The sequence below is a fragment of the Sparus aurata genome, chromosome 7 (genome assembly GCF_900880675.1).
Source record: "Sparus aurata chromosome 7, fSpaAur1.1, whole genome shotgun sequence".
In the NCBI taxonomy this organism is placed as follows: domain Eukaryota; kingdom Metazoa; phylum Chordata; class Actinopteri; order Spariformes; family Sparidae; genus Sparus; species Sparus aurata.
In genome coordinates, this window is record NC_044193.1 from 11,001,438 (window position 1) to 11,024,059 (window position 22,622).

The window sequence follows — 22,622 nt, forward strand, 5'->3', positions numbered from 1 at the left end:
TTTTAACTCCTGACCTGTAGCCTAGTCTGATATTGCATCGGCAGCAGTTTTCTACAGTAATCAAGCAACTACCAACACACATTTCATAAATTATTCATAATTAACCGATAATCAATTTTTAATGCTGCTGACTCATTTTAAAGATTTGCTTAAAATGTGCATCCTGTAGTGGAGTCAGTTGGAAGGATATAGTCACAAACTAGGAACTTCTCACCAGCTGTGGCTCCCCGCGTTGATTTCTCCTTCATTTTTGGGTTCATGGACAGAAATATTTGACCGACATTAGAAATCTGTCAAGTCAGGTCACTTTTATTTATACAGCCAAAAGGCACAGTCACATCGCCTCAGTGGGCTCTACAATATGTAAATCTGTCTTCGATTCTCATTTCTAATTTGCACCACTAAAAGAAAATGCTCCGTTAGACTTGTTGTTTTTTTTCTCATTCCTATCCCAATGTGACTTTTCTTTTTTCTAAAATGAATAAATCATTCCTTTCTGTCTAGAGTCGAAGAGCGTGGAAGACAAACGGAAAACAAGCCCTTATTTCAGCAGGAAGAACCCCAGAGATGGTAATGTTAAAGTGCGATATTTAATCAAGGAAGCAGAGAAGGCTTGTGTATATTTTCTGTGTCAGACATAAAGTGTCTCTCAACAGCTCTCAAATAAAATAATGTGTGCGCAAGGGGACTTGTAAACCATACAGCACTTAGAGAGACTTGTAAATAATCTGTACACAGGCCTCAGCCCACCCAGGAGGAAGGCCTTCAAGAAGTGGACTCCACCTCGCTCTCCCTTCAACCTCGTACAGGAAACACTTTTCCACGACCCCTGGAAGCTCCTGGTGGCCACCATTTTTCTGAATAAGACAAGTGGTGAGAGCCAGCATTTTACATACACACATCGCATTGCAACAATATTTTGTAGACTCAAGCATTGCTAGCTTTTCTCTATTTTTCTTTTCATATTATTTTTTTTAAATACTCAAGGTAAAATGGCCATACCAGTACTGTGGCAGTTCTTTGAGCGTTACCCCTCTGCAGAGGTGACCCGGGAGGCCGACTGGAGGCCGATGTCTGAGCTCATGAAGCCCCTGGGTCTGTATGAGCTCAGGGCCAAAACACTCATCCGCCTCTCAGGTGATTATGCTTGTCCACTGTAGGTGATGGATTACAGTTTCCACTAGGAGTGGGAATCTCAAGGCAGCTCACTATTTGATTCAGATACGTGTTATTTTTAGACATACGGTTTTTGTAATGATCCATTGTTAAGATATACTGGTGGATACTACTTTGCTCATGCTCAGCCATCCTCACTAAGAAGTAGCGAGGCATAAAACGTAAAAACGATGCACATGTTGTAAGTCCATTACATTTCACTGTACAAGCTGGTACAGCACGGTCCTCCAAGATTATGACTTATCGTTAAGACTTATTTTTTCCCCCACCCACCTCTACAATCTACTCTTGTTTTTCACTGTAATATATATGGCTTAAGTCAGAACATATGAAGCAATGTCTGTGGCTGGAAAGTCCTCTATTTGTTTTGTCCTGTGTAGATGAATATCTAACTAAACAGTGGCGTTACCCCATTGAGCTGCATGGGATTGGGAAGTATGGCAACGACTCCTACAGGATCTTCTGTGTGGGAGAATGGAGACAGGTGAGTGTAATCCCTAAACAATTTCACTGTCAGTGGATTACATTGGTTTTGTAATGGTAGTTAATGCCAACTCTGTTCTTTTTTTTTGTAACAAAGGTGACACCTGAAGATCACATGTTGAATAAATACCACGCCTGGCTGTGGGAGAACCATGAGACACTCGGAATCTGAAACGCAAAGTTTTAGGAGCTGCGAGGAAGATTCGCTCTGGCACAGAAGAGAAAATCTGTTAGAAAAGTATATTCAACACTGCAGTTGTCTAACAGTAATAGTATCATGACGAACTTGCAAAGTTAAACTTTAGTTGCTTTGAAATTATGCGGGGACCTTCTGAAGATATCAGTGTTCTTCAGAAACTTTTACTCGTTGTGTAATAAAATGTATTAAAAGTTGCATTGACTCATGAGTGAATCATTCAGTCAGTCTGCATGGTTTCCTTGTGCCATCTGGAGACATCCTCTGACAGTATCTGGTTAGTCCATTGTCCCCGGCCAATAATCTTCCTCTTTGAGTGCACTGGTGCTTGTCGTCAGAGTCCATGCAGCAGCTTTCTTCTGGCTCGGGGTAACCTGATTCCCAAGGCAACTGTTGCCACTGCAAAACACTCAGTGAATGCACAGGCATGTCACAGCTTAATCGCTAACTAGCACCAGTACATTCATTTTCTATATTAACCTTTGGAGTCATGCTATGATTTACTGCTAATAGAACTGTAATCACACTTCAGAGAGTTTATTTCATAAAGAGTGGACATTTGAGGTGGGCGACCAGAAGAACCTGAACTACACAATGAGACTACGTAAGAAAACAGCTTTGTTTTTTCCATTTTTTCTGACATTCTAAGCGCCACTAGTCAAGATGTTAAACATGTGCTGTGATTCTGTTCATCTAAATCTCATTACTGCAGCGGCTATAGCTTCTACTCCAGTGTGTTTTCCTTGGGACGCAGCTCCAACTCCTGTCCGGCCAAGTCGCTGCCTGGTGGTCACTCCCATGACATTTCCCATCATCTCAGACTCTGCCTTGATGTGGAGGTGCAATCAGGTGAGCAGGGAGTTACTGACACTTGATTCAATATCTGACTGTTCTCATTGTCCTAATGGAGGATGGTGTTTGTGAGGAAAGAAAACTTGAACAAATCTTATCCCTAGAATATTCCAAGACTGAATCCTTTACATCCACCTTGGGTCCATAAACCCACCGTCAGTCTGGAGACACCAGCTGTTCACCACCACAACCACCAGAGGACACTCATCCTGCAGAGAAGAGAGCATTACAAGTAGGAGTACCTGACTGATACCTTACTAGAACTGATTTTTGACTTTAGAGTTCAAAGGGACTGACTTGTATTTTGTCGACATGTTAGGTGTCATCAGGTGTGGCGAAAACCCTTTTATGGAACCAGCAGTGAGAGAGAAGAGTACAGGTAACATAGTGAATGCGTTCATTTCACCTTTAAGTCTTTTTTCCCAGTAAAAAGAAGGAATGCAATGAACTTCCTCAAGTTAATTGGTGGCTCTTCTCTGTAGGAAGGAGTTACGAGAGCAGTTAAAGAGGCAGATGGAGGAGAAATGTGCAACCCTGAAGCTGCAGCTGGCCGGGAAGGCTAAGGAAGCAGAGAACGCCTGTGAGGTGGACCGCCTTGCCCTGTCTGGTGACAGAGAGCGAATAGTCACACACCGCAAATCAATGACGGCCTACAGAGATGAGAACAAGAGGGTACACTCCCACACATGCATTATGTATCCCCTGCTAATGCTTTTGTGTTTGTCCTCCCCCTTTCTATGGTGTATTGAAAATACTCCTACATGCCGGCTGCTCTCAGGTTACAATACAGGGAGTGTTTTGCGGTTATCCTCATTGCCGTGTGTGTGTGTGTGTGTGTGCAGCTAATGGAGCAGAGCTGGAGGGACAGAGCACTAACACGCTCCCAGGAGGCCCTGAAGGAGAGAGAGCTGCTGTGCCTCAACCCCATTAACTGGAGTGGAACACTAAAATAGGGTGAACCTCAACAGCCAGAGTCAGGACTCAGGCCTCACTCTAGCACTTTGGCTTGTGTGAGTGTCAGATGAAAATGGGATGCAATATATGTAGTACATGTGATTAGCGCTGTGATAGCCATAGACGGGACTGTGGAGGAATATCTCTACGGAGAACCTTCTGAGCTGGGGGTGAACCAAAAGCTCTTCAGCGTTCTTCTGAATATGTGGGAATGCTGCTTATATTTCCAGTCTTACTTTATAAAGCCTGTGCTGTGGGTTCCTATACAGTGAATTCAAAACATAAAGTCCAACCAAAACATTTCTGGAGCTTTACAACAAAACAGCATTGGAGCGTTGAGTACATGGGAACGTAAAAAAAAAAAAAGCCTCTGTATAGTTGTCCGCTGGAATCCAAGTCTCCAGAAGTCCTGCGATCCCAAATTGATTTGAGAAGACATTATTTACACCCTTTTTAAAGCAGAAATCAAAAGCGTTGGTGCGCACCCCGTCTGAAGTGGGTGCACAAGCTCAACTGAATATCAAGGGTGTAAATTTTATTTATTTTTATTGTATTTACTATTATATTTAATATTATGATATATAAAAAAAACAATTTTCCACTCACATACACTGTATAGAGGAGATGAACACATGCTGCCACACATGCTACGGCGCCCAGCGAGCAGTGTTAGGGGTCGGTGCCTTGCTCAAGGGCAACTCAGTAATGCCTAGGATATGAACAAGCATTCTCCAACTACTACTCCACATCATACTTTTATTTTTTTTAGGGTCTGAGTGGTACTTGACCTGGTGACCTTCGAGTCCCCAAGCCAAGTCCCTACAAACTGAGCTATTGCCGCCTAACATATTAATAAAATCAATTTGGGGTCTTTGGGCTTTTGACTTTATGGAGCCATTTTATGTTCTTGTTTTGGGGTATTTTTTCATTGTACCCATATTCTACAGTTGTTTAGGAGAATGTTGCAACACTGTTTTGCTGTGAGGCTCCAGAAATGTTTTGTGGACTGTGAATCTTCACCTGATTTTCCATCAGCATGAGGGTAAGTAGATCATGACTGAATTTCTGTGCAAACTTGGAAGTCCTCCATTGCACTCTTGCAGCAATGCAAAGGAACAAGATATGTCAGATATCATATATCATATCCTTTCTTTCTCATTAAAACCTGGTGCAGCTTCCGGGTGTCTCACACTAAAATTGGATAATGTAGTCTAGAGCTGCTAACCTACAACAGAGATGCAATGGTGGGTACAGAGATCTGTTATCCAAATTATTATTTTTTTTTACATCAAACTTCTCCCTTTAAAAAAGATTTTTCCCAGTGACTGACTTCCTGCATTACTTTTAACTTATTGTGCAGCAGAAATTACAAAAGCATTTTCCACAAGCTATAATCTTTTTTCTCATTATGTTGTATGAAAAGAGATTTTTGACAAAATGTAATTAAAAATTTGAACAAAAAACATGAAGGGGTGACTGACTTTTTATTGTAAAGCAAACATCTATAATGTATAATGGACAACAAACCAAAGATAAATGCAATGGACGGGTAAGAAGTGATTCTTCTGTGTTTTTCTAAAATGATGCTACTATATCTGCCAGAATTACAATTCAACAGATTTAAAAAAAAAAAAAAAAAAAAAAAACTGCATTGAAAATGCACACATAAATTACACAGAGGAACTTTCAAGAGCAAAATATGATAAACATCTTCCCAATAAATATTGCTTTAAAATAATTGAAAGGCAACAAAAAATGGCTTTAATCGTACACATAAGAACTGGTATTTATCCAAGCACATTCCCTCATAAAAATGGTCATTAGCAATAATGATCGTGATCCAGCAGCTGTCTTCCATGCCCAAGTTAGACAATAAATTAATACATACAGTGTAGTACCTTACATTTCAAATCCTATTTTCATGCATTATTACTAAAAAGAATCATCCAGTGAGTAAGGAGGTAAAAAGTCATTCTGTGAACATAAATAACCAGTGGATCATAATGGAAATATCCCAGAGTTTCCATGAATTTTCTTTTTGGGGTGATTGAGGATATACCTAAAATTCCCTTATCAAACCCCATGCCCAATGCAAAAAAAAAAAGCTTAGGTGATGCAGTAACCTGGCACGGCCAAAACGTGCGTACCATTCAGTCAATGGGAAAACCTCTGCTTCATAGCTTTGAGATAATGGAAAAACATAATGGAGGTGATAACGGGAGGTTTTGATTGTGTGGAAGAAAACGACATCATTTCTTGAGCAACATCGAGGCCAGATGAGACATCCAAATGCATAATAGATTATAACAATCAGTAGTGGTCTTCGTGTCACCCTTTTTCCCCAACAAAGTTGAGGGAGGGGAAGTTCAGTTCTTGTATATCAGTGCAGTGTTGCTTTGCTATTCCTCTTCAAGATTCCCGGCATCAAAGCCTTCAAGTTCTCCCTTTTTCCTGCATTATCCTATGTATACACATAGTTGAACCCACGCCCTTTCAAGTAACTCCCCAACCCCAAATAAATCCCTGAAAAGCTTAGCATTGTAGGGATGGTTTCCTGCCCACAGTTGAGTCTTATTCACCCTTACTGGCTGGTAGGTCCAAGGTCCTTTCTCAAGTCGTGGCCCCAGACAGTCTAGCGTCCCTTCAGAAATCCATCCAGCATGATGTCTCCCTTTTCTGTCAGCCAGTATCCCGCCATGGCAGCCACACCTCCAATGAAAATGGCTGTGAAAACCATGTCACCCTTGGCAGCGAGTGTGGCCAGGGCGCAGATTACAACGCCAAAGAACATCTGCTGCAGCACAAGGACCTCCTCGTCTGTTATGTCGTCGAACAGGCCCTTCTCTGGCCCAGCTGCGACGGAAGAGGAAAAGAGAACTTAGCCAACAGCTCTTAGAAGATTTAATAAAGTGTGAGTTTGCTTATTTGTGAGCTCTACTAACCGGGAGGCTTATTCTCAACACAAATGCTATCTCTTCTAATGAATCCATCAGCACAGTCACAGTGGAAGGAGCCCTCCTCGTTGATGCAGGCCTCATTGAGTCCTGGGCATGCTATTGCACGTTCGTTACATTCATCTATATCTGCGCGAGGAAATGAAATAAGACAGTTTAAAAGAAAATTAGGAAGATTAAGTTGTGGCAAGGACAAATCTGTAAATCAGCGGTACGTCCTTACCAAGACACTTGGCTCCTTTCAATCTGTAGCCGCGTGAACATTTCTTACAGCGTGCAGGACCACTACCCATGCAGCCCACACACGCCTGGTCACAGCCTGGGTACAACGAGGGCAAAGTGGTCAACATTACACACTAAAATGGCATTGAATAGCATAATGTATGATCAACTATGAATTTGATATATAGTATATAGTATAGTGATATTAACAAACACCTGGAGGCGAGTATTAGTTACCAGAAAATTAATTGACTACTATTTTGATAATCAATTGAACCTTTTAGTTATTTGTGAAGAAGTTCTGCTGCTTTTCTTTGTAATATGTGCCATCAAACTGAATGTCTTGGGGTTATTGACTTTTGATCAAATAAATCAGGGAATTTAAATAGAATTCCTTGAGCTGTGGAAAATTATAATGGCCATTTCCACTATTTTCTGAAATGCTGTTAAATAAAATAATTCAATAATGAAAATACTTGTTAACCAAAAATCTCTTTGTGATAACATTTAGTCAAACGTTTTAGCAAATCTTGTACATGTAACTGTAAACCCGCACAACCCTTGCATCACAGTAGCTGAAAAGTGCAAAATAACAGGAAATGTACATCTATACTTCTTAAGGGAAGCAAATTTAGGTAGACTACAGTATTAGCAAGTTTAAACAGCCAGTACAAGAGAGCATACCTCTGCATTCATATGATCCGTCTGTGTTATGACAGTAGGTGTTAGAAGGACAACGAGCCAGCTCTGTACCACACTCGTCAATGTCTAAGAGACATACAAGGGCAGTCAAACGACACATCCAGGAAACTGGCACCGAGTCAATGAAATGTGACCACTTGACCCCTAAATCCACACTCACCCACGCACTTGTTGTCATGCAGCATCCAGCCGGGCTTACAGTCGAGGCATTTGTAGTCCTGTGGCCCGGCACATTTCTTACATGAGTGGTAGCACGCTACAGAGGGTGACAGACGGATGAGGAGACAGTTACAGGGTCAGTTTTGGATGACCTCAAACAGAATTCAATCCATGTAGAGGGTTGAGACATTTGTCTGAGGTACCTGCGCAGGCGCCTGTGCTGTCGTTGGAGCTTTTTTCTCTGAAGTAGCCGTCAGCACAGCTCTGGCACAGATGGCCCGAGTATCCGGGATCACAGACACACTCTCCATCTCCAAGGCGAGTCCCCTCCCCCTCGCAGCGGCCCAGGCCTCCACACACACCACCAGGGCCGGATGGACACTCTGTGTTTCACAAAAAATTAGTTGGCATTGTCATTTTTTTTGTATAGTGAACAGGGTTTGTCATGGTAAGGTTTTCTATACTGATATCAGGAAGCTTGTCTTTATTTGTTTCACACCTTTGCAATCAGGTCCAAAGCGTCCTGGTGGACAGCAGAGCCTCAGCTCCTCTATGCACAGCCACTCAAACAGGTCTGGTGCCTCCTGCTGCCTGCAGGACACACAAAGCATGTCAGTCATCAAGTTAAAAATAGAAGCCGCGTAATTAATCTCAACAGAACATAATTACAAACACAGCTTTCCCAAATATTGTCAAAAAAGAAATTAAAAAAGAAAACTTGGGTTTAAAACTAATTTAATCGCAGGATATAATTTCTTCCAATTACAGGACACTAATTGCTTCAATACTGAACGATGACATTCCTAATTTGGTTTTCCCATTAAATTGCAGCTTACTTAGAATTCGCTGCTCCTCTGTGATTCACCAAAATTACAAAACAAAAATTAGAAGTCGACAACATACTGCACGCATTTACCTGTGGAACCACCATGTCTCCACTTGGTCCTCTATCTGCTCCAGCAGCTGGTTACATTCAAAATCTGTTTTTTCACAAGCAGCTTCTACAATCTCCAGGAGTCGAGTCTCACTGAAACAAGAGGCAAATTAATTAGAGATGTTAGATCAGTAGTAGGGTAGCAGAACAGATGCTGTCCCACCCACACACCCCAAAAGAATAGTGGAGCATTACTCTGGTCCACTGAGAGGTTTAAATCCCCTTAAAATAGATGATCTTATGTAATCACTCACACATAAAAAAAAAAAAATTTAATAGTTCCAGTGATATGATTTCAAGAAATACAAAAGCAGGAGTTGGTTGTGTGACAATATTTATATGACAATTCCGATTATCTGTTAGTCGTTTCCTTTTGGTGCTTGTGATCCAAATATTAAGTGAGTAAACAATCACTGAAGATTAAAAAAAGGGTAGGTGTCAGTTCGATTAAAACTCTCTTACCTGCGTGCGTACTTTGCCAGCTTCTCCTCTTCCCAGGCAGTGTTGCCTCCCCCAAAGTTCTTGTTGGCTGTAGTCTCCAAGCCCTAAAAAGAGGAAAAATCTCAGGACTCAGGAATACTGGAAAACTTGGCTCGAGATGAAAAGCACGATGGTTCAGTAACTCAACTGCTGTACCTTTATGAAACTCTCTGTGAGTTTTCGGCAGGTCTGGCATGGCGCAGTCTGGACTCTCACCACGGAGAGCTCAGAGAGAAGCACCAGAGCGGGCAGGAACGGCCAGGCCAACCACATGATCCTTCAGGGGGGGAAAAAAAAACTGCAATGTATGATAAATTAAAAAAATGTTCAGGTTTGAACACATGATGATAGATAAGCTGGTTATACACACATCATGTAGGTCAGGGTGGGACAATAACATATTTTATCTAGGATCCACTTAATAAACACTCACAATAAGTTGATTGTGGTCAGCTTTATTTATAATCATGAATCAATATAATCATTAATAATCTCACATGAGAAGCTGTTTATCTTGCTCTCATACAGTCCTGTATTGGTTTCCTAACTTATTTTGGATTTCCTCAGCCTGTCAACAGGACGTAAGGCACAGCTTACACACTGTATCCCCCCAGCAAACAAGTTGCGTCTGAAAAAAATGCATAAATACAGTTCCAAACTAAAAAACGAGACGAGGTTACCACCATCTATTTATCCTTTTATTTGTGCAGAAGACTTTATGACTCACGTTTACCGATTTAAGGCTGTATGTTTAAGCTACATTTTCAGAACATTTTTCATGGAGATAATATTGTGTATTGCAATTTTATTGGACAGAATAACTATGACATGACATTTTCCTATCATCCCATTCCCACACGTAGGTACAAAACAGGGTAACGCCTGCACACTTACTCTGTACCACAGAAGTTAAATCTATACAGAGTTCGATCCCTCTTGGATCTTTATTAAATCTGACACGGTGAAGATTAAAGTGGGATCGTAACATTGTCTTTATTAAAAATTATGTGGTATGGAGTAGGTGTAAGTTTCATTTAAAGGTTTTAATACCTGATCATCGCTCTCAATTATGATGAAGCACTCTTATCAACTTAGATAAGCCTTGTTTCCCTAGAGACCCTGACAGAGATTGCATGTGCTTTTACTGCAACAAAGCAATAAGAACATCTGTATAATGTAAAGCAATCAATCCATAGTCCTGCAGTATTTATTAGCATGGCATGATGTTCAGTATTTACTGGGATTTTCACTCTATACTATTTTAAGCTGTCGTTTTATAGTAGTTAAACTGTATTGTGTTGCTGTCCTGCTCTATAGTTCACCCTCTGTCACGTCAAATGTATATTAATTTCATAAAGATTTAAGTTATATTCATCATTTAGGTGGATTTAAACATAGTATCTACATACACTCATCAAGTAGCTCAATGGCCGTTCTTCAAATGTTGTTAAATTAACTCGGTCTTATTAGAAAAAGCTTTAAAACACACAGCTCATCCTGGTTGGGATGCTCCTCTTTCACTGTTAGCTTAGCCGTTAGCTAGCTCAGCATCAGCACCACAAAATTTGCCAACTAGCAGCCGGCTAAGGTCAATAGTTAGCTGCTAGCCTCGGCTAACGTTATCTATCACAGACTGTCGATCAGTTTTTAAAGTCTACTCAGCGGTAGTCTTGCCTGCCGAGTAATATTAAACGCAGTTATTCGAAAATTAGCTAGCTAGCCGAAGTGTTTATATTAGCTCTCCTGGTCCTACCTTGTTGAAAAGCCACTAGGTCCGCTGCACCACTGATGACTGTCTGACTCCCTGCTGGCTCGCACAACTGCAGGGCGCAGTTTCACATTTTGGAAAAAGAGCCGCTTTCACAGCTTCGAGTCGGTAACGCCAGCCGGCTGAATGACGAGCTAGCTAGGCTAAATGTGTGTGCTCGGGCTGCGCTGGGGTGAATCAATGAGCGGCTTCCAGTTGGTTCTCTGTTGTCCGAGCAGCTGAGCCACACGCACAGGATCAGGATGTGGCACCACCCAAACCCGCTGGGATTTAACTCATCAACCAATCAGTCGGCATCCAATTTCCTCGCAGATGGGCGCGTGTGCCAGTGATGTCATGTTGACGGTACATTTGAAATCACCGGCTGTGTCGCAGCTCTCACTCAGACCGTCCAACAGTAACAAACAGTTTAGATGCATTTAAAACACAGTTCAACAACCTGCATGTAGAAATCCAGAGACAAGACATCTGTTTTTAGAAAAGGATGACTCAGAATTGATTATATGTATCATTCATTTTGCTTGTCACAGCCTAAAAGTAAAAACACTACACTGTGACAACCTTAAAGGATAAGTTCACCCCCTAAAATGACAATCCATTACCCTCTCAGCCTCATGTGGATGGAAAGTGGGTTGTATTTTCGTAGTCCACGACAGATTTCTGGAGCTTCATAGGGAAACAAGTTGCAGCATTCACCTAAACAGCTTAAAGGGGCTCCATGTAGTGGAGAAATTCAAACTCCAAATTCCAATATTTACAATATAAATGAGGTAATATGACAAAACTCGGAAATATTTGTTTTGAGAAAAATAAGGTCCCCAGAACACTTTTTAAAGCTAGGCAGGTGGCAGGGTCCGCCAAATATAAACAATGTAAAAACAGTATAAAACTGTGTTGTCCTTCAAAGTCAGTTTGTTTATTCAGTGATGAAAACAAAGAGAGTTTGTTTATTTAGTTTATTGAGGCTGATTGAAATGTCACCCCCAAATCTACATAGCGCATCTTTAAGTAGATGGGTACTGGCTTTAAAACATAAATAAAACATTTACCAAAAATCCGGCATAATGCAAGTCTCCGGAAGCCCTACGATCACAGATTAATTTGAAAAGATGTAATCTGCACCCTTTACGCACGTGAAGGTGTACAGTGGATTTTAAGAAGTCTTAAATCCCAGGGTTTGCAGAGACTTAGATTATGCTTGATGAGCCTTACTGAGACATTTAAGGGAACAAAAAACAAGTTCCCATCCACTTCAGTTGTTGAGAAGAATGCCACAAAGTTTTACTGTGAAGCTCCAGAAATGTTTTTTTCTAATTGACTTTCCAACTGCAGGGCCGTGAGTAGACTATAAACTGTACTGCAGATAAAGCCGTAGGCCTACCTCTGCACACACACGTGATCTTCTGCCATGTTTGTAATGAACATAAACTGACACTGGGTTTTAGTAAAGAAGAGCATCTGGTGACATGAGTCAGACAGATTCTTTATTCAATCCCATTGTATAATGAGTGAAGATAAGTGTTAATCCCATTGAAGATAAAACACAGTATTAAATTGACTCACTATGCCTGGACAAGGCATTAGAATATACCTGTGTACAAACTCAGGTAAATAAATAGCTTTTTTATTATTATTCCTTTCTTCATGTCTCTCAGGGATGTCATATGTAATAAATATTCATGCAGGATATCAAAATACAGGTAAATATTTAAAACACACAAACACACACAATAGCTCACTTTAAAGCTGTAAAACAACTCAAAACTGTACCTTTAGAAGTGGTGAGGTTTTAATGTTAAGCATTTTCAGCAAGAAATCAAGCTACAACAACCAGGCTTTTATTTGAAAAGGTTTCTTATTAACGGCCCTGAGGCCACGATACGTAAACCAGCAAATGCAAAAAGCTGCAAACGGATTTATTTGAACATCTCCCAGAGTCAACTCATTGAGGGTTCATCATCCAAAAAAATGAAGCTTGTGCTCCTTCAGTCAGACCCATTCCACTTCAGGGCTCGAGTCAGGGCTGGATGGAGGTGTGACAAGACATGGCTGCAAGGGCACCGTTTCCCCCGAGTCTTCAGCTCCAACCCCGACACAACTCTGAGACACTCCTGCCAGGCGTAACACAGTAGTCCCTCCTGTGAACCCTGACAGCCCTCGTGCCAGTGCCCGGGACGCCATCCTGAGCCCCCCTGCCCTTTTCCGTCTGGCTGATGCTGTAGCCGTTTGCCGAGCCCCAGCCAGTTCAGTCAGAAAACCCAGGCTCTGGGAGGGGAGGCTGTAGACGTGAAGGCCGCGGAAAAGTTCTGGCAGCGGCCGGAAACCCCCTGGAGGCTCGGGTGGGAGTGATTCAAACTGCACCAACATAAACCGCTCACCAGCGCGGCCCTGTAAATAGTCTGCGAGAATGCAGCTAAATGAAGCGGTAAAAACATCAACACATTGAGAGGAGGCAGTGAAGCTTCCTGCCTCCTCTTCCTCCATGTCTGCTTTACTTTCCCTGGCAGCGTTTCTCTCCCAGCTCCGAGCTCCCCATTCTTCAGCCCTTATCCAGGCGGCCTTGGTAAGGACCAGCACCACTTTGCCCCCCTGCTTTTGCAGTCGGTTGAGTCTGGAGTGGAGCCAAGGCACAGGGCCCAGGACTCCGAGCTCAGACCTGCTCCACAGGTCTACAGACACGCTGAAGCCCAGGGCTTGGAGGGTTGAGCCCAGGTGACATATCAGCTCCGGCAAAGCCTGGTTGTCATCGGGTGGGTACAGCAACACCACATGACCCCCACCCACCGCACCTAAAACAGAGAAATAATTAACACCTTTTAGTTTGAAACACTCTTGTTTGCTTGATTATACCTGTTGGTTTAATATGTCCCCAGGTTACCTCCAAACTGCTCAGAGGCAGTGTTAGCTACCGATGGACAAAGCCAAGCTAGCTGTTTCCAACTCTATGCTGTCTTTATGTCAAGCTAAGTTAATAGCTCCTAGCTGTAGCCTTATGTGCAATAGACACATGTGAGGAATGTAGTGACCAGAAGTGTATTTTCCAAAACATAGGACTTCCTTGAAGTAGATTCAATCTATGAGATAGGATAATATTTTTTGCCCCCCTTCTGTTGTGAAGAATTAGCCAAAATAGCACTAACAGTAGCTAACTAACACTAACACAAGCTAATACAGAATATAAATGACATTATAGTAAAAAAAGAGTAAGACAGGCTATTAAAAATTTAATTGTATGAACATTCATACATCTGTAATGTTATGTTAATGAGGGGATAAAAATGGCGGGTGCCCATAGACGTCTACAAATATGTAGTTTTACCTTGAAATAAGCAGTTAATTCTTTTTTGATTCCCTAAGTTTATACAACTTGGAACACAGTTGGTCTATTAAATAGTCAGGTTTATGTATACCTTTAACATCATCTTCTTTTAACCATCTCCACACGTAGCCTGAAGGGGAAACAGAAGCACACGTTAAGGTATTTTTGTGAAGGTGCTATTAATATTCGATGACCTACAAATAGAAAAACTGACCTTTTAGGACCCCTTGTATAAAATAGGCTCCCAGTATGACCAAACACATAAGTAGTAATCCGATGAGAAGTGGCAGGCTCCATCTCAATCGAGACGCTGAAGAATGAATCAATCATTAAGTAAGTTTCACAGCCACTGCTGGTGATAAGTGCACAGTGAGTTGCTTATCTGCCACATCCTTGAAATGAAAATATGTAGCTTGTTCCAGCTGATAAGAGTTAAACATTAAACACACTTAACCTGGATCTCAACAATAATAAGTAGTCTTACTTGCAAATGGACAGTGGGTCTCTAGGTATGACTCCATCCCCTTTATCTTTATCTAAAAAAATGAGAGCATGGGTTAAGATTAGCACAACGTTAACTGTAGGAGGCAGTGGAATACATGTATAAGATTATATCGAATATATCAGGATAAAGACAAAGGTCACCTGAACACAAAGCAGAGGATGTGACGACACGTTGAACTCTCCTGTTTTCTGCAAGTAAATTATGATATGATGCAGTGTCAGCAAAATGTTTAAATTATCATTAGTAAAAGTACCTGTGGGCAGAAATCTGTGATAAGGTGCAAGTAGGCCTTATACTATTACATATAAAATATTAATAGATTATTGTTACTGATGCATTCATGTGTGAGCAGTATTTTAATTGTGTACGTGGTCAAGTTGGAGCCAAGTATAGTTCATTTCAGGGATTCTCTACTTATCTCTATTCACAGCAAAAACGGTGTTGCAGCAATCTCCTAAACAACGAAGGTAGATGAGGACTTTTATAAAATAAATACATTAAATTAAAAATGTAAAATGTCTTCATCGCGCTTGTCTGGCAAAAGTCCTCAAGATCCCAAATTGATTTGTTATTAGCACCCGAAAACTGCCGGCAGCTGCTAAGCTAAAAGCTTGGTTGCACAAAGTGGTTGCACAAATATTTTTAAACAAGTCCCCATCTACTTAAGTTGTTACAGAGAATGCTCCAACATTGTTTTGCTGTGAAGCTCCTGAAACTTGACATGGCTTTCCATCTGCATTAGGCTGAGTAGATAATGACTGATGACTGAATTTTCATTTTTGAACTTTTCCTTTAAGTTAAGTCGTACTGCAACTTTTTTTTACCCAATGTCCACTGTGTGTTGCACTCCAGCCAGCTTGCACGTGGTTGTGGAGCCTCTGTCTGGAGCCCGTCACCTCCTCACACTGGCCTTCTGCCACGTCCTTCTTGCAGAGCCACACCTCCGCCTCCACTCTGCAGGGGGCAGTCACATTCCAGCTCAACCCGGTGCCACCCCCTCTCATCTGACACTCCGCCACAGAAACAGACACGTTGTGCTGCATTCTTTCCAAGGCGTCTGAAAACAAAAAAACATTGCTTGTTGCGAACACTTTTATCGTGCAATTTCATCTCGCTCTCAGTTTGACCTCTGAACTCTGTTTTTACCTTTTTGGTGTTTGAAAGGGCAGGATTCTTTTCGAAGGGGCTTTCCCTTCCACCACACCTGCAAACAGGTGTTGAATTTAATTTCTTTCATTCACAAAGTTTTTACAGATGTCTTTTCTTGTCAGTTATAAGTAAAACATCGGCTACCTGAAAGCACAGGCATGGTGCAACAACGTATGACGAAATGACCATCTCTCTTTTGCCTTTGGGCTGCAATGGTAAAAAAAACAAAAACTAATTTAAGTTAAAAAGCTTTACACAGACAAGATGGATTTTTTATTTTTTTATTTTTTTTTTTACTAAGATAGTAAAACTATAGAATAGTTTTAAATATTGACTGACCCACGCAAGAAGCTCTCCAGGCATTTCATTCCAAAACATCTGGCACATGATTTCATCTTGTCTGGCATCAGCGTTTTCCAGCCGGAGGAGGACGACGTTTCTCTTATGATCAGTGACAGCTTGGAGTCTCGGGGCTGAGACAGAGGTGCATCAATCATAAGTAACCCGAACCGTCTAGCTGAGCTTTGTCACTCCACAACTGTGTTTACTGGCACTGCCTTGTTCATTAACCTCAGCAGATAAAGGATACACGCTCAGCTAGATAAACAAGAAAAGGCAGAGCACAACTGACGCTCATCCATCACATACCATCACATTCTTTCACAGTCCCCTCGAGGTTCATGGAGCAAACTGTAAAAAGACAAGCGATTGTTTAGTGAGATTTGCAGTCAGTAGTTCAGCATGTCTTTGCTTACGTTGCAGCACTTAACCTCACCTTCTTCTAAAGATGGGACTGTAATATTTTGAACGATGTGAGCTCCATCTGAATGTCCGTCAACGCTGACCACAACAGGACTGCCGAACGTCACCTTTTCTGTCAACAGGAGCTGCATTTGCAGGAAATAGGAGCATTTAAATAACTAAGTAGCACAAATGTTGCGGAAACTAGTCTTTGAACAATTGTATAAGATTGGGTGCAACACAGTGGCACCGGTTCTGTACTAGTTGGTGCAACTAATCTCAAACTTTTTCAAGCTTTTCCAACCTTTAATTGTTTTTGAACCTAAAGAAATAGTTCCCAGCTGGAAACAAAAAATATAAGATTTACTTGATCTGAACTGCAAACTATAACGGACGTGTCATATTCTACAGGTCATTCATTGGGCAACACTCTCTTGTTGATGAAGCGTCCCCGAATACCCACAATTACACTCAAAACTGGTGGAAACTATAGATTGATTTGAAAAACTCGATTCAGAATGCAAAGATGCTCGGAAACTATTTGGTCCGATGCCAATTGCTCGCCTGCCGCAGACGCCAAAACACATTTTCATGCTGCGAGGTTGACCTCCTTGTTATGTGGCCCAATGAATATGCACATTAGTCCGTCCTGCTCAGTCCATAGACTTTACATTGTGATGATGTCACAGATGATTAACATTTTCTTGGCTCAAGGAAAGCTTAGCAAATATAAAACCTCCATGGATACAAAAACGTTTCAACAGAAAGAGTCAGAATTGACTTCAGTTGGAGTCTAAGGCGTCCCAACAAAAGTTTTACAGACATCTCTTTTGTTTTTCTTTTTTTTGTAAAGAGTTGAACGCTGAATTGTTGGGATCTCCTGGTTTAATCTTAACAATCTGCTGCATTTTATAAGTAAAAAGTCTTAATCTGTAAAATAACTTTTAACAATATCTGTCCATATAAATGCAGTGAGGTATGATATTTCCCTCTGAAGTGGGGCAGAAGCATGATCTAACATAAAATGGATACACAGAGTAAATCTACTTAGTTACTTCCCGCCACTTGAGACTAGTTAATTAATCAGCAAGGGAATATTTACTACCTTGTGTGTTGGCTGTCGAGAGGCTTGGACTAAACCGGAGTAGCTCTGTCTAAACTGGAGCATCTTGCAAAATTCATTGGAGCCGGGTGAGCTTAGACACACTTTCACTGAACCTGTAACGCAGAGAGCAGAAGACAACGAAGAAGAAGAAGAAGAAGAAGAAGAAGAAGAAGAAGAAGAAGAAGAAGAAGAAGAAGAAGAAGAAGAACATGATGAGGAAGAAGTAGAAGATATAACCTTTTGATTATAGTAAAAAACGTAAACTATGGAATACAAAACGTGTGACTTTGTGTGAGTTTTCTACCTTTTGGCTCAGGAAGCACAAACTGACCGCTTCCTATGTTCGTGCTCGATTCAACCTCCTCTTCATCATTATGGTCACCGGACTCCCCAGAATCCTGCTTTACACTATCCACTTCTGAAACAACACATGTCATACAACAGCAGACCGTGAATACGTCAGTGGAAAGCAAATTGCTTTACAACCAGCTCACTGATCGACAAACAACTTGATAGGGATACAGGAAGCACTGACAAAAACAACGCCAGCATTTACTGTCAGAAGGAAAGTGCACGGTGACTCATTAACGTTATAAACATACTTAAGATACAGACCCTGAGCTGTGATGATGATCTGCAGGCATGGTTCACATTCTTGACTGGCAGTGCAGCACAGAATGGCCTCGAGCTGCATGCATGTGACATTCACTGTGTCAGTAGGATCAGACAGGGCGGCGGTGTACAGAGAGGCTGTGGAGAGAAAACAGCAAATTCTAGTCTTAGACGCACCGCAGACTGACACACTCTGGTGTGAGTTAATGACACTGATAATTTATCCTGTAGTTACCCGAGCTCACGTGGCAATCGGTCAAACCCTGAAGAGAGAAGAGTCGTGGATGAGAATTAAAAGACAACAATCCCACTCATCTATAATGAAACACACCTCTTAACCGCAGTATGCCTTAAGTACAAAAACAGCCCCACCACGAGTTAACGTCCTCATAATTAAAAGGTAAAATCGCTCATTGTTGAGATTATTCTTTAAAATTCTTCAGCTAAAAGGAGTGAATACAGAAACGGATGCGGTGAGGAGCTTCAGAAGTTGTCAGAATAATCTGTATTAAATGTTTGTATTAACATGTGAGGCATGTGAAAATGTTTTGCCAACTTTGACCTTTGATGCCAAATATTTTGTCTATTGTGAGATGGGTATGTGTGATAAAATGTAGCTCCCGCATGTAGGCAATCTTTGTTTTCTTTCGGGGGTAATCCTCGACTATTGTTTATTCTTTTGTATTTTTGCCTCCAAAAAGGAAGAAAAGACTTCTGGTCATTGTGAGATAGGGCTTTTTTTTTGTTCATATCTCAGATAATAATGCATTGAGCTCGATGCATAAAAACAAAAAAACAAAAAAATCAGGTGCATTTTGGAGGCTGGTATCTATGAGTGAGAACAATGTGAAGCAGATCCTAGATCTCTCTGGCTTTAATCATGGTGAAGCAGTTATGGCTGTTAAAATGTGGCGCTATCGAGTTTGATATGGATAAGGTTTACTGAATTAAAGGGGCCTTGGCAAAGTTATGCGCTCTGTTGTAATGTATTTTTGTTTCAAAATGTGGTGAAGCTGCAACGATTAGTCAGAAATCAATTTGTTGATCGAAAAAAAAGCAAATGAATTGCCATTTAACTTGGTGATCAATTAATCATTTCATTTACAAGTTCCACCTTCTTAAATGTCAGGAGTTGCTGTTTTTTCTTCGTCATCCATGACAGTAAACAAAGAGTCTTTGGGTTTCAGACTGTTGGTAAGACAAAAGAAGCTTTTCGCAGACGTCATTTTGGGCTCCGGCGAAATTTTAATGAGCATTTTTCAAAAACGAAATTACACATTGTCCAGACTAAACAACTAATCAATAATGAAATCGAATCGACAATGATAATAATAGTGAGTTGCAGCCCAAACATATTATCAGTTAAAACTACAAACAGGTGACAAATTAAAAGAAAAAGAGTATTTAGAATATCATTTCAGCAGGAATAGCGTGGATCATTTTGGATTGTGTTCGACATCCCTTCACTTTCGTGATGAGACTGATCCCATTACCCAAACATTACACATAATTATACAGCACTAATGTTTACACTGAGATGTGTTACTGTAGACTATCCCTCAGCACGACCAACCACAGCCTCCACAATCAAAATCAACAAATGACTCAACACACGCACGCGCACGCATGCATGCACGCACACACAAAGTTTTGTAATCCTTTGTTGTAATGGTTATTCTTGTCTGCTGCTGTAAAGTTGCAATTATCATTATGTGCAGCTACTGCACATGCACGGACTCTGCCGTTTTCTTTTCCTTCCTTCTGATCAACTTCTCTGGAAAATTCAAGCTATGACCAGCCTCGCTGGAAATGGAGCAACGGAGTAAGGTGTCATGCTCAGGCTCTACAGTAAATAAGTAATGGACATTAAACTCTGCTCTCTCTCTCGCTCTCTCTCTCTCTCTCTCCATCTCGCTCTCCCAACTCACCTAAAACATGAAGCTTACACGTTGTAATTTGTTATTTTTTTCATAGACGATCAATCAGTCAATCAAAGGTTGAAGCACACTTCATCGATCACAGTCCACATGCATCAGTCACAACAGAAGCCCCCCCCGCTGCTACAGCCTGGTTCATCCTTCTTACACATCATGCTGACTTGTTACCTCGCTGCAGGTGAGATCAGGTGCGTGTAGGTCAACCGTCCCCAGCGCTCTCGCGGACATGGTCGGCCAGAAGCGCAGCAGCAGGGACAGCAGCGGCAGGACGGAGCCATGTGGCCCCCGGAGGAGCGCGGGAGCCATGTCTCTGGAGAGCGCCTCTGCGCCCGGCACAGCGCGCAGGACTCCTGCTCCGCGGGGGGCGTCCCGTCATCCGACCCACAGAGAGTGAAAGCCCGTTACTCTTTACACGAGCAGCACCACATGACACAGAGGATTACTCGGAAAACCCACTAACTCAACGGTGGACCGTTGTCCCGTCGCCTCTGTGGCACTCCTTTTGTCTGACGCCTTCTTCTCGGGAACCGACGGCTCTGAGGTGATGGGCGTGTCACACCTGGATAGAGGCGACCTCACACACTCTCCACATTTTCCTGTATGTGGGCGCGTTAACCATTCAACGGAATTTAGGCAATAATTCAGCTATGAGTCAGCACATTTTTTTTTTATTATTATTATTTTTTGGAATCAAGTTTCAGATGAGTTTGATTAATAGCCCGTTTCAATCAACTTTTTAAAAATGAGTTTCTAAAGAAGTATGGGCAGACTTCCCAGCATGCATTCTTTGGAAGTGAAAACTTTTCCTGAGAACTTTACTTTTCATAGCTAATGTGCAGTGTGACTGTAATGTCCTTTATGTTTGAAGATAAGGCATGGTTTGTTGTCTTCTCAATAATTGAAAACAGTGATAATCATGATAAAGATTCGTGTTGAGTTCATTCTCTTCCCCTTTTCACAGTTTCAGTCTTGGTGGGTTTCTTTCAACAATGTGTGTAATAGAGAAATGAAAGGCTTCAGTCAGACATGTAAAGATAAAAAAACACTAACTTATTACAGTTAGGTAGACTTGATATGTTATGCATAAGTGACTTTGTCATCTTTGGGAGTCCAGTCAAATGACATTGAATGTTTTGTGTTGACTTAACTAGAATATTCTAGGAGCTGAATTGTTATTTAATGGAAATTCTGCAATCTTTGAAAAGTTGGCCCTGTATTTGCATGCTTTGGCCTGACAATGATTCATACAAGTATCAGTCAGATTGCCTCAGCTGCAACAATGTCAAAGTCCCATTCTCTAGAAGTGCTTGTTTTGCCACTGACGGGCTGAGGTTGTTATTCTAAGTGTTTGACAACACCACAAGATGACTCCTCTCACGGAAATAGACCTTTTCTTCAATACTGAGATCTGGTTTGCTACCAGGAACACATGTCTTGCTCAAGGAAAAGTCTCACTCTGAAACCTGGCAATGAAGACGACGGGCGGAATGTGAGTCAGCGAGATGAAGAGAGGAGTGTGGACTCTACTTTGGAGGAACCGCCAGCAAGAATTCTTTTTTGATAATATACTTGTGAGTGATGCTTGTGTTTCTGGTCAAAACACTGATCTTATTGCATATCTTAAAGGTCTGTCTCTGAAGGAATCGTTTCCTTAGTTAAGTCATGTTTCAGCCTCAGCTTGTCAGTTGTGTCAGTTGTGTCGGTTTGACAGCTGGAGCAATTGGAGCCGTGTGAGTCAGGTGGACCGATTCCAAAACTTTTGTTATGCAGCAATCATTTACACACAAAAACGTGGCGTGGATGGGTTTGAAAGCAGCAGAATTCCTTCTTTAAAGGACCTTTTGAAAGACATTTAGATTTTTGAGTCTCGTTCCAAACTTGTCAAATAATGATTCTCTGAGATGGTAGGACGGGTCGGCAGCCATCCCAGAGTGTCAGTTTTTGACAAATTGGGAGAGAGAAAACTATATTTGTTGTTTCCTTTTTTTTTTACAGTGACTTGTGTGTGACAAAAAAGAGAAAAGGCGTGTTGGTTTGGCAGAGGATGCAGACTGTTGCCAGATTACATACACAAACTGTTGCCGATGATAAGCCCATCAGATAACGTCATGTGTTTTCTTGCCCATCTGATGGATAGAGAAGGCAACGCTGGGCCTTGTGTTGGATCACTCGACCATCACTGTACCAACTTCACGGGCGTTAATGTCTTTCTTTTAAAGCCTCTAACTGAAACTCTTACACCCAGAGCGATATAAGTTGGTTCAGCTTCCAGTTGCTGCCAATAAACATATCCTGTCTGCGAGCATTTGGTTTCAGGATCAGCCCATTAACTCTTAAGCCCCTTTATACTGGGTTATTCTGGAAACAGAGGCAG

The 22,622-nt window shown here is 41.5% G+C and overlaps 4 protein-coding genes across 8 annotated transcripts in view; 2 read left to right on the plus strand and 2 right to left on the minus strand.

Moving 5' to 3' along the window:
* Positions 1-2,052, plus strand: part of mbd4 (methyl-CpG binding domain protein 4) — a 4,474-nt gene extending 2,422 nt beyond the window's left edge. For both annotated transcript variants that reach the window (XM_030424255.1, XM_030424256.1), the window contains exons 4-8: positions 505-570; positions 739-873; positions 988-1,137; positions 1,557-1,660; positions 1,757-2,052. In XM_030424255.1, the coding sequence (XP_030280115.1) occupies positions 505-570; positions 739-873; positions 988-1,137; positions 1,557-1,660; positions 1,757-1,831 (530 nt within the window). In that variant the 3' untranslated portion in view covers positions 1,832-2,052. The remainder of the gene's footprint in view (positions 1-504; positions 571-738; positions 874-987; positions 1,138-1,556; positions 1,661-1,756) is intronic.
* Positions 2,053-2,171: 119 nt separating this feature from the next.
* LOC115585684 (uncharacterized) lies at positions 2,172-4,040 on the plus strand. Of its 3 annotated transcripts, none has more exons than XM_030424260.1 (5): positions 2,172-2,704; positions 2,812-2,939; positions 3,027-3,086; positions 3,190-3,379; positions 3,550-4,040. In XM_030424260.1, exons 1-5 carry the CDS (start codon positions 2,519-2,521, stop codon positions 3,658-3,660), a joined length of 675 nt encoding a protein of 224 aa, XP_030280120.1. In that variant the 5' UTR covers positions 2,172-2,518; the 3' UTR covers positions 3,661-4,040. The 3 variants fall into 3 exon arrangements, with proteins under 3 accessions (XP_030280120.1, XP_030280119.1, XP_030280118.1); XM_030424259.1 differs by having other exon boundaries at positions 2,172-2,459; positions 2,568-2,704; positions 3,190-4,040; XM_030424258.1 differs by having other exon boundaries at positions 3,190-4,040.
* A 1,086-nt stretch (positions 4,041-5,126) lies between these two features.
* On the minus strand, positions 5,127-11,263 carry creld1b (CRELD disulfide isomerase 1b). Of its 2 annotated transcripts, none has more exons than XM_030424524.1 (11): positions 10,866-11,263; positions 9,269-9,409; positions 9,095-9,177; positions 8,615-8,725; positions 8,198-8,289; positions 7,902-8,081; positions 7,700-7,795; positions 7,522-7,605; positions 6,839-6,934; positions 6,604-6,744; positions 5,127-6,514 (listed from the first exon to the last, which is right to left on the minus strand). In XM_030424524.1, the coding sequence occupies exons 2-11, from the start codon at positions 9,383-9,385 to the stop codon at positions 6,294-6,296; spliced, it is 1,221 nt and encodes a 406-aa protein (XP_030280384.1). In that variant the 5' UTR covers positions 9,386-9,409; positions 10,866-11,263; the 3' UTR covers positions 5,127-6,293. The 2 variants fall into 2 exon arrangements, with proteins under 2 accessions (XP_030280384.1, XP_030280385.1); XM_030424525.1 differs by having other exon boundaries at positions 9,269-9,389; positions 10,866-11,262.
* A 1,079-nt stretch (positions 11,264-12,342) lies between these two features.
* Positions 12,343-20,818, minus strand: LOC115584436 (uncharacterized). The gene is made up of 16 exons (XM_030421855.1): positions 20,417-20,818; positions 18,547-18,574; positions 18,315-18,449; positions 18,004-18,117; positions 17,700-17,812; positions 16,629-16,740; positions 16,502-16,543; positions 16,193-16,326; positions 15,998-16,060; positions 15,851-15,908; positions 15,529-15,761; positions 14,845-14,892; positions 14,684-14,735; positions 14,414-14,509; positions 14,291-14,329; positions 12,343-13,669 (listed from the first exon to the last, which is right to left on the minus strand). Exons 1-16 carry the CDS (start codon positions 20,552-20,554, stop codon positions 12,870-12,872), a joined length of 2,205 nt encoding a protein of 734 aa, XP_030277715.1. The 5' UTR covers positions 20,555-20,818; the 3' UTR covers positions 12,343-12,869.
* Positions 20,819-22,622: the final 1,804 nt, after the last annotated feature.

What these genes read in the sequence shown, in the direction of transcription:
- LOC115585684 (XM_030424258.1), top strand. Translation starts at nt 2,519, where the DNA reads ATGTTAAACATGTGCTGTGATTCTGTTCATCTAAATCTCATTACTGCA. An exon ending in CAGAGAAGAGAGCATTACAA is followed by an intron (nt 2,940 to 3,026) that starts GTAGGAGTACCT and finishes TCGACATGTTAG; the next exon opens with GTGTCATCAGGTGTGGCGAA. An exon ending in AGTGAGAGAGAAGAGTACAG is followed by an intron (nt 3,087 to 3,189) that starts GTAACATAGTGA and finishes TCTTCTCTGTAG; the next exon opens with GAAGGAGTTACGAGAGCAGT.
- creld1b (XM_030424524.1), bottom strand. Translation starts at nt 9,385, where the DNA reads ATGTGGTTGGCCTGGCCGTTCCTGCCCGCTCTGGTGCTTCTCTCTGAG. An exon ending in TCACAGAGAGTTTCATAAAG is followed by an intron (nt 9,178 to 9,268) that starts GTACAGCAGTTG and finishes TCCTCTTTTTAG; the next exon opens with GGCTTGGAGACTACAGCCAA. An exon ending in TGTTGAGAATAAGCCTCCCG is followed by an intron (nt 6,515 to 6,603) that starts GTTAGTAGAGCT and finishes CTTCCGTCGCAG; the next exon opens with CTGGGCCAGAGAAGGGCCTG.
- LOC115584436 (XM_030421855.1), bottom strand. Translation starts at nt 20,554, where the DNA reads ATGGCTCCCGCGCTCCTCCGGGGGCCACATGGCTCCGTCCTGCCGCTG. An exon ending in GATCATCATCACAGCTCAGG is followed by an intron (nt 18,118 to 18,314) that starts GTCTGTATCTTA and finishes GTGTTGTTTCAG; the next exon opens with AAGTGGATAGTGTAAAGCAG. An exon ending in CACCATGCCTGTGCTTTCAG is followed by an intron (nt 15,909 to 15,997) that starts GTAGCCGATGTT and finishes ACCTGTTTGCAG; the next exon opens with GTGTGGTGGAAGGGAAAGCC.